Raw genomic sequence first — 10,395 nt, forward strand, 5'->3', positions numbered from 1 at the left:
ACATATATCTTGTGCCTATCTTGCTTAGCTCTAGTTGCTATTGTCACACTTAGTTGAGCTTAGCATATTTAGGGTTTGTGCTTGTAAACTAAACGATAGTTTAATTCCGCATTCATACAAGACAAATCCGCAAGAGTTTGTAATTGCCTATTCACCCCCCCCCTCTAGGCGACATCTCGATCTTTCACTCTTCATGAGGGTGTGGATGATACCTTTAGATGGGGTTGGGAGAAAGACTACTCCTACTCCGCGCGCTCGGGTTAGCGAGCAATGTTTGGAGCTAGGGTGGAAATGCCTAGTCCTTACAGATATGGTATTCGAGGGCTCCGCCAAACTGCAGGGTGTTTCTTTGGCTAGCGACAAGAAACATATGTTGGACAGCCGACATGCTAAGAAGGTGTGGCCTTCCTCACCCAGCGGCATGGATGAGATCTACGGAGTAGTATATTAACTTTATCTTTGTTTGAAGAGACATCTTTTATGTAGCCTAGAAGTAGGATTATGAAAAGATCTCTGCTTATTCTATGGAGGTGCTGGGAGGGTGAGTTGGCTCAACACCCTGAACTCTAACCACCAAGCTAGCGCTTGGTTCTTAAAATAATAGAGAAAGAAGGAGAACAATTGCTTCTGGTGAGTTTTGAGCTCATGAGAGCATCCCCACTCGTTGGCGCTCCCCACGTCCAAATCCGGCGAAATTTTCGTCCGGATTGGAGGAAGATTTGGCGTGGGGAGGAGTAGTTTCCCAGTCGTGTGCTCCCCAAGCGGCGTTTCTCGGGAAAAAGAGGATGGCTCGGGGAATCCGGACGAAAGAGGAGACACGTGGGCGTGGGCGGTTGGTTTAGCTTCATCCGGAGTCCCCGGGAGACCCCCGGGAAACCAAGGATGGCATGGGGAGTTCGGACGAAAATAGGCTCAAATCCGGACCAAAACGAGGAACCGGGGGCCTGACTGGGCCGTTTTTCGCCGTCCGGATGAAAAAAAGTGGCCGTGGGGGCTCTGTGGGGAGACGAGTGGAGATGCTCTGACCCCTCTTGGTTTATGCTTTTCCGGAAAGACAAATTGAAGGACAGAAAAATAAAATCTCTGCTAATGCAAGCAACACCCTTTGATATGTTGCTAGATTGTTGCATTATCAAATTCATGAATAAATATTTTAAGTACAAACATATCAACCAATTGGAAGCAACATAGTGGATAAGCACACAGGCTGCTACTATGTATGTATACATCATCAAGCAGTGACTGCAAGAAATGAAATTAGGATGTACTGTACTCCGTATACCATTTACATGGCAAGGCAAGATGGTGTTCTTTTAGTAAGCACCCATCTCGACACTTCCGTGTAACAATTTTAGACTCCCGTGCTTCTTTTCCTGTGTCTTCTCTGTTCGCGGATAGGACCGCATAAAACTGCGGTCTGGTAGCCAAATGGTTCACTTCTACATGCAAAAGAGGCAACGTCTGAGATGATTTAATATGATTATGCGATGTTCCGGGAGGAGCTTGTGTCATCTGATTTCTCTTTAGCGAAAACTCTGACCGTTGCTAGAGCGAGTCAGACACATTCTCACTTTACTCCATACATATCTTCACAAGAAATTTACAAGGCTCCACATAAGCCAGACGACCTCAGCATGGGCAACCCGGCTTGACGGCCCAACCCGAAGCCACATTTGGGTCAGGTTAGGGCTCCAGTTTTCTACCCGAAGCTTGGCCCGAAAACCTAAAAAAATGAAATACGGAGAACTAATAAACTAGGTACGCCATGTTGAAGTTAGGCATAATAACGTACTCCGACGTGAATTAGTGTATAGATACCTCTAAATTTAGCTAAAGTTGAAACATCTTTTTTTCGGATGCAAAATGTATTTTCTTGATACTCCAAAATTTATTTTACTGCATTGGGCCACGTACCAGGTAGTACTCCACCGTCTTTATTTAGTTTGCTTTCTGGATTTAGTCAAAGTCAAACTAAAGTTTGATCAAGGTTACAAGAAAAAGTATTTTTATTCATAATATCAAATACATATAATATGAAAATATACATTGTCATGTTTCTGATGCAATATATTTTATATTGTAGATGCTAATATTTTATCGTAAATATTTGTTCTAGTTTTATAAAGTTTGAAACCTAGAACGCGAAGTAATTGTGAACATAGGGAGTAAATACTAAGTTTGTTGCTTTATATTTCCTTTTTTAAACGAATGTGTTTTACTAAATTTGTGCGTAGATCAAGTATTTTTTTAGCAATGCACGTAGATCAAGTGTTGTTCTGTGGGCTTTTCTTTGTTGCAATTGTTTTCTTTATCTTAGCCAGAAAATCGGATCATGCTCATTTCATTAGATTATCAATATTTGCGCATGTTTACTTGTGGATGTAAGTGGGATCCCACTAAAATCCCACTTGTAATTTATTTTATGATTTCTAATTTCAAATTCGGATTTTCCATTTTATAACTATAAGTTGGACTCTGATGGGACCCACTTCGACAACTTACATGTAGCCATTGCTGTATCCGATTCCCGTTCACCTTTCTCGGTTTTGTTGAGTACTTTTCCCTTCCGTGTCGTATTCAGAGTGCTCCGTCAAATGCGAGCCACTCCGAAATCCGAATCCCGCTCAGCACCGAAACGAGGTACTGTACTATAAACAGACCACAACAAGGCCACGCACCCAAGTTCAGAGATTCTGAGACCTCACGCCGGCCATCGCCAGGTGCTGCTGATTGGGTTTCCGTTCGTACGAACCTGCGTGCGCTCGCGGCCATCACCATGAAGTTCTTCAGCATGAAGAAGAAGCGGACGGAGCCCCCGGAGTACACGGCCGCCACCATGGAGTTCTTGAAGAAGCAGACGCCAGTGACTTTTCGGGTGGAGCCCCCAGGGTACCGCACCCACGAGTTCGTGCTGCCGGCGTCGCACCTCCGCAGCCCGCACTTCGCGCCGCTGATCCCCAAGGCCGACGTGGAGTACGGCGGCGCCAAGGGCATCGTGTTCGTCATCACGTGCAAGCTCGACGACTTCCTGCACGCCATGGTGGAGACGGACATGGACATCCGCGCGCCATGTAAGCCGAGCCGTCCTCCCCAATTACCCTTCGGCGGGCCTAATTCGTGCCCGGGACGTCGTACCCTCGGCTGGTTCTTGGCGAGGACGCACTGATGCCATTCCGGATTTACGGAACTAGTCTAGTCTATGCTCGACTTTTCGTCGAGGGTTGTAATTTGAAAGTGTAAATATTCTCGACTTCTCGTCGAGGGTTGTAATTCAGAAGTGTAAATATATTCGACTTCTTGTCAAGGGTTATAATTCAGAAGTGTAATTTTTTTGTTGGTGAAGGAAATTCATCGCGATCCATGTTGCACAAAAGTGAAAAGTTAAATCTCACTTCAAAACAGAAGAACAATTTATATCAACTTACAGAAATGCTGCGTGTGAAATATGCCAGTCCAGTACATGGACTGATGGACATTGTAACTTGCTGTAGCTGTGTAAGATCGGTCCATGGATCAGCCGAAAATATCATATCTAAACACATTGACGGGCCTATAAGTAAGCTATATAACTACCAGTACGTGTTCCTAAAATTCTATAGACAGCAAGGTGGGGGAGACACAAGAAGTGAAAACGGGGAGACTGTTTTGTTCAATTGCATCTTGTAAGGTGTAGAGAATCAGTCCAGAGAAGAACGGCCATATCTCCAGCTATTACTGGACCGTCGAGTGGACTGCTGCGGCGCGAAGCTCAGTCCAAACATCTCCCTCAGCGCCTTTCCTGGCTCCAGGAGTCCGATCAGTCGGGCAACGAGGGACGCGCTCTCCCTGACATGCTCAAGGTTCTTGGTTTCGGTCCAAAGTCGACGAGCGACCTGAAGCCTTCTCCTCTTGGAGGACAGTGAAACTCCCCACTTGCTGTACATGCTCTCTCTTTCCACAAGCGAGAGCCGCTTTTGCATCTGCCTGCAGAGCATCTCCCTCTCACGTTGCAACTTCTTGGCACTACATATAGCAGGCAATGTTCATCAGGGGGAACTGAAGTGGCATAATGCTGAGAAGCGATGATGTGATCAACATGGCTTACCTCGAAACCAAAGATGTACTCAAGCTACCAGCTACGACTTTGTTCTCCATGCCACCATTGGAATATGTATCTTTAAGAAAAGACAGCCTCCTAATCTCCACCTCCATGTAAATGGAGTCAGCTGGGTCTCCTTTGAATAGCAAGAAAAAGTAAGTTCTGTGCACCAGTGACGCGTAGCAAGCATGCCAAAGGTCAATAATCTCTTGTTGTTTCTTCTCGAATTCCAGTGGCCATCTTGAAGGTGATTGCAAGCCATCCATAATCGGATCCATTCCGACGCTCCTGATGGTTCCTTCTGCTACTTCTCCATTGGCGTACTGAAAAAACATTTAAACAATGGTATTCAAAATTTGCATATTATATTTATCCTAGTGCAGTCGAATGTTTATATTCAGGTTATACTAAGAACTCGTGGTGTTATTATAAACTGCACAACATTATTCTGCACTGGTTCAGTTACTCTTTTTTATAAATAGTGAAGCGTGCTATGCTGGCAGGAGCAAAATAACGTTCTGGAAACAATTAAATAATTCCCGACCTGACCACCAAGTTGCTTCTGATATTGAGCCATTTCTTTCAATTCAGCAACAAATTCACCTATGCCAGTAAATTCTGTGTCACCAGCAACAGAACCGTTTGCCTTGGGTGCTCCCCTCGTAGTTGTAATTTCAGAAAGCATTGACCCTGCCCGTGACAGAGTTTCACTCTCTGCGTCAAAGTTCAGTGCAGAGCCCCTTGTTTGACACCCTTCAGGTCTCCCGGGAAAGTCCATGAATCTTCTGCTTGGTGGTGTGCAATCATCCTTCTCCAAATCTTGAAACATAGTAGAACCCATCAGAGACCTACAGCTCTTGCTTCTACCAATTCCTTTAGAGCTGGATGGATTTCGTGTTGAAGATCCTAGATCTTGAACAAGGTTGGCAAAAGGTTTTCTGACAGTCTCTAAATGTTGCTCCAGGGTAACAGGAGATACATCATGGTGTCTAGAATCATCATTTTCATGCATACTAGTACCCACATGCGAATCTTGCAAACTATTGCTCCCGATAGCTGATGAGTCCAAACCATCTTTTCCTTCTGTTTCATTGGTCTCTATACACCGTACTTCTTTGCAAACATCATCTGAATCCTCATTTGAGACATGAGAAACATCATCTCTGATGCTGGTTGGGGGCATTCCACTGAACGGAGGACTGCTGACTGAATAGCTAGATGGCGGAGCATACATCCCATCATTTTCGGACTGCTGAGGCTTAAGTTCCCTTTGTGCTGCACGGCGTCCTTGGAACCTAAAATTTTGGACAGTATCAACTACTTCTGACGATTCAGATGTTGATTTCTGATCTTCACATGGTTGAGGCACATCGAAAGTAAAGTTCCTCCCAGAAGCCTACATATACATAAAAGAGAAAGCAATAAACGTTTATGGTTATGACTCAACAGTTAGACAAATCAACTAGGATGTAAGAAAGTGCATATACCAGGGGGCGCTTTGAAACATGGTTATCTCCAACAACCTGGAGCAAATCCTGCAGCCTAGATTGCGCCAGATCACGCTGCGCCTTCAATTCCTTTATTTCTTTCTCCATCTACAAGGAAGGTATGTGATACTTTGACTATCACAGAAAGTTGGTGTATTTTTGCATTTAAAATAATTGGCATGGTAAAAGATGCACTCAACATACACAAAAGCAATGATTTACTATGGATCCTAAGTTTCTAAATGTACAAACAGAACGAACACACATAAATGACATAAGCAGCACTCACCTTCCGGATGTGGCTATCCTTTTCCTTCACCAATGCTTCAAGACTGGAATAGGAAGCTGCTGGAGATCGCAATTCACTTTCCAGCCTAGCAAGTTCTCTTTGTAAATGCTTCACTAGAGCTTTATCAGACATGACTACATTAACCTGTGCATTTGTAACTACTTCCTTTGCACAGCTTGCGAATAGCAAGGTATTTCTTGATTGCTCCATATAACTTCGGGCTGGGCTCATTGTACAAATAATTGCAGTTCTTGCATTACCACCAAGAGAAGGTTGTAATATACGCGTGAGCTTCGAATCTCGATATGGTATGTGCCCATTTCTTACCTTGCTGCACAGATTAAACAAGTAAACAAAACTAAAGATAGAACATCTGTAGCCCAATGCTGTAAAGCAAACAAGACTTTTTAATCTAGAGAAACATTGCACTGGGAGTCCACAACAGAAAATATGAAGTTAGGAATTAACCTTAATTTCCGAATGACAGTTCCTAGAGTAAGTAAACTTCTATTAATATGACAACCTTCTTTCAGCCTAGCACCAGCTGATAGTGCCTGAGATGCACGTTCACTTCCTGCCAAATCAACGAAGTTCTGCACATGACAACACATGATGCTCACACTTGTATGCAAAAAAAAAGAAACACGAGAAAAAGTAAAAAAAAAAAAACTTATCTTACCACACTGGCTGCAAGTGTCGTTGACTTGTCTTTACCCAAGAATTCACGAGCAGAACTTTCAATAGTCTGAATTAACCAATAGATAAACAGGTCAGGAATAATGACCTTATCCAATGTCATATATACTAAAGCCTCTTTTTAGATGCAATCAAGTAGTGGACAAACCAATTTAAGTATTTGATGCGATCTGGAGCTGTTTTCATTCAAGTATGTCTCTCCCGTTCTCCTTTGAGCTGGTACAAGAACACATTGCACAAATAAGATTACGCGATAATCACCACTTATAAATTGAACAGGCCTGGCTTATTTATTTGTATTGGATTGATGCTCGAATAAATTTTCCCTTTTCCGAAAATAACTTATAAATTGAATAGGATCCCACCTTCACACATAGAAATAAGTTCCTTGAGGTGGTTCCAGTCCCTCAGTATCACCTCTTTAAGGTTCTCTACATAAGTACCCTTCTGTAGAATATACAGTATCAAGACATTAATGATGCAGGTAAACAGACAGAATGTACCAAAAAAACAAATAAAGTAGGGGTATTCTGACCTCTGCGTCATCCCACAGTCTAAGAGAAGTGTTTTCTGAACTAAGAAGATCCCTCACAACTTCGTTATATATTTCTAATGCTGAGAATTTCAACACAAATGCTCTCTCCTCATGCTGCAAAAGAGCGCTGAGCATTATTTCAAACTAACAGTTACAGGTTCGGACCAAAACTGTGACCTCATGAAAGATAGGCGTTTAATTACCTTGCCAATGTAATCATAAATATCTGATACTGTACATTCCGTTATTCCAGTCATGGTGTATGTCTTTCCACTACTTGTTTGGCCATATGCAAAAATACTTGCTGTTACAGACAGAAGTAAAATGTTCAGTGAGTCCATTGCTTTGACGTGAATAAATTGAATAAAAATAGGCAGAGTGTTTGCACTTAACAGTTAATGCCACTAACTACAGAGAGCGCAACCTCCTTGGCCCCTTCCTCATACACTTCTTTAGTATCACAGTCAGAATGGAATACCCTGTCTGTAATTGGAAAAGAGTTTTACCGAAGTCACAAAGCAGACACACACAATATTACAGCTGGAAATGAGTGAACTTTGTGCAGAGCATAGTTGTGGACGGAATCAGCTAAAGTGTCACTGATTATATGCTGAAAAGTCCATCACATAAGTAAAATTACCAGGTTAGTTAGTTAAATCTGAATATTACAATTCTAAGTGAGGTTTTGTAATGATCTAAAGTAGCCCTCGTTAAACTAAAGAACCATTCTCCAAGTTATTCATGTCAGACCATGAGCTGGTTTAATTGCCAGGGACCAAAAGATATCCATATAAAGTGAAAAATTAACTATGGTCTGAAATTGGTATTCCAGACAGGTATTTGAAATTCTGAGCGATTTAAAACATACAACGTGTAAGTGTACAGTTTGGACGTTTCTGAAATGCAAGTGAAAGGCAGAATTATTACAAACATTGCACAAGTAATGAGCTATAAGAAAATTAGAAAAAACCATGCGAAACTTTGATGTATCAGCAGAAAGATCAGGCTCAGTATGCACCAACCGAACGAGTATGCAGTCGGAGCCGATGGCCGGTCCGGGAAGGCACTCCGGGCAATGACAGTAGTATCGTTGATGCACTCCCACTCCGACAGGTCCCCGCGGGCAATCTCCTTCTCGCTGAGCGGCCTCAGCCTCACCGAAACCAGTATCTTCTCCAACCCCCCCGCACCACCATTGGCCACTTCACCTCCATCCACCTTATCCCACTGCGCCATCTCATCGCCTCCAATGGCCCCCATCTCTCTCGCTCTCGCTCTCTGCTCGCCCTCACTCCTGTACTACACCATGCATCTGCCAACAGAACACCATTAATAAGCCAACAGCAAAAGGAACTGAAGCACATGCACGCAAAACAAACTAATCAACGGGACCGAAAAAAAGGGAACTCATCAAGAACCTGTCCTGCTCCTGCGATTGGGGCGGGGATCGAGCAACTGAGCAGGGCAATTGAGTGGCTGCTCTAGTAGGTGGAGGGGAACGCAAGCATTCCCCCGTGGGACCTCGGCGATGCGGGTGACAAGACTCTGGTGGCGGTGGTTAGGGGGCGTCGTCTACTGCAGTGAAATCAGGCCAAATCTAGCACCGACTAGCAGCTACTCTGCGCCGATGTTGACCATCCTACTTCCCAAGGACGCTCGTAGAGACATATTTTATGATCCCACCGACGGAAGAAACCAGCACTGCCGAGCCGGGATCACATGGCAATTAGGCTCGCTGCCCGGGGCCTCGTCAAAGTAGATCGTGTCGATGGCGGAGTAAAAGTACCGAGCAGGAGCAGCGACCTGTTTGTGGTAATGCGTAGGCGACAGCGACGCGGAGGCGAGTGGAATGGCGAGGAATTTACCGGGTTTAGAGAGATATGCGCGCCGCTGAGCCCGCGGAGTCCGCCGGCGCGGTGCAGGGCCCGGCCTCGGCGGCGGCCATGGCTGGCGTGGCGAGGTAGCAGCGGCTGGCACTCTCAGAGGGAAGGAAGCGCGTGCTCCTGATTATCCGAGGAGTGGGAGCGTGGGAGTCTTTGCGAGTGGCGGCGGACGCAGCAGCAGCGAAATGGCGTCTGGCGGCCACCGCGCGCGCGGCAACGGAACGGAACGGCACCACCACTACTCTGGGCACGATCTGGGCGTTTCAGGGGAGTTATCGTAGACGACGGTGGCTTTCCTTTTTGCCCCCTCAGCTCGCTCGCTCGTTCGGGCCCTTTACTTTTCACACAGTAATGGCCAGAGAGGAGACCGTCGATTCCTTTGTCCCCACCTACTTTTGGCTGTCTTTCCTTTTTTAATTTTATACTTTCTCTGTGCACAGCGTTTTGCAGGCAGGTCCTCCACCCTTTGATGTATTGCTACCGCTGGTCTGCACGATGTGGTCTTCCTCTTTGCCTTTTTTTTCTGAATTTTTTTGCCAATTAATAAGTACTAATTAATGAAGAAACCCAAATGCAAAATACTCCTTCCCACCAAAACATAAGGGCATGTGCATCGGTTTAGACGGATGATGTCTGTAATACTATTCCATATCATCTATAGACAGTGTATATAATAATATGTCTGTAAGTTGTCTATTTTTAGCTATAGCAATATGTGAGTATAAATTATAAACACCCTTCATATAACACCAGAAATGGTGTCTGTAAGCTGTCTATAAGAAGCCTACAGACTATCTGAAACTTTACATACAACTTCCTTCTCTCTCATCATTCTCTTTCATATATATTACCAAAATCATCTATAACTACCTCTTACAGACAGCTAAGCCATCACCAATGTACTTGCCCTAAGTGACTTAACTTTGTCCGCATACGGTTGTCTAGACGTGTTTTTAGTGTTTAGATATATCCGTATTTACTCTCTCCGGGTTGGTTTAACATGCGCATGCGACAAAGTTTGATTGTTAGTTTGTTTCACAAAATACAAATTATATGTATACAAATTCTATACCATTAGATTTGTATTCAAAAAGTTTTTCAATGATATAATTTTTGTGACATATGTTCCATATTTTATTAACCGAATTAATGGTCAAAGCAATTTTTAAACTATGCGCACCTATTAAACCGATCCAAAAGATAGATTACTATAAATAGGTCTTTGGATCACCTAGCGACGACTATAGACACTGGAGCAAGTCAAAGGCGTGTTGTCGTCCTCCCAGCTCCCTTATTGAAGTCGGACAAAACATGCTGTAATAGAGCTTGTTGTAGTAGATAGACGAGAAGTTGTCGTGCTAAGAATCCAAACGATTAGTGCACCAAAGCCGCAACCATCGCTAATGATGACAATTGTAGATCGGAAG

The 10,395-nt window shown here is 43.9% G+C and overlaps 1 protein-coding gene across 1 annotated transcript; it reads right to left on the reverse strand.

Annotated features, from left to right (window-relative positions):
• Window positions 1-3,447: 3,447 nt before the first annotated feature.
• LOC124674419 (kinesin-like protein KIN-7F) lies at window positions 3,448-8,369 on the reverse strand. The gene is made up of 13 exons (XM_047210469.1): window positions 8,108-8,369; window positions 7,479-7,568; window positions 7,289-7,389; window positions 7,086-7,199; window positions 6,916-6,997; window positions 6,699-6,766; window positions 6,534-6,599; window positions 6,323-6,447; window positions 5,855-6,185; window positions 5,566-5,673; window positions 4,623-5,474; window positions 4,085-4,401; window positions 3,448-4,002 (listed from the first exon to the last, which is right to left on the reverse strand). The coding sequence occupies exons 1-13, from the start codon at window positions 8,343-8,345 to the stop codon at window positions 3,678-3,680; spliced, it is 2,817 nt and encodes a 938-aa protein (XP_047066425.1). The 5' UTR covers window positions 8,346-8,369; the 3' UTR covers window positions 3,448-3,677.
• Between the last annotated feature and the right edge of the window lie 2,026 nt (window positions 8,370-10,395).

This window comes from Lolium rigidum, chromosome 7, assembly GCF_022539505.1.
Source record: "Lolium rigidum isolate FL_2022 chromosome 7, APGP_CSIRO_Lrig_0.1, whole genome shotgun sequence".
NCBI classification, from domain to species: Eukaryota; Viridiplantae; Streptophyta; class Magnoliopsida; order Poales; family Poaceae; genus Lolium; species Lolium rigidum.

Excerpts from the sequence above, each read along its gene's own strand:
- LOC124674419 (XM_047210469.1), bottom strand. The coding sequence starts at position 8,345 with ATGGGGGCCATTGGAGGCGATGAGATGGCGCAGTGGGATAAGGTGGAT. Across the intron at positions 7,390-7,478 it reads TGTAGTTAGTGGCATTAACT|CAAGTATTTTTGCATATGGC; the intron begins GTTAAGTGCAAA and ends TGTCTGTAACAG. Across the intron at positions 5,674-5,854 it reads AGGATAGCCACATCCGGAAG|ATGGAGAAAGAAATAAAGGA; the intron begins GTGAGTGCTGCT and ends CCTTCCTTGTAG.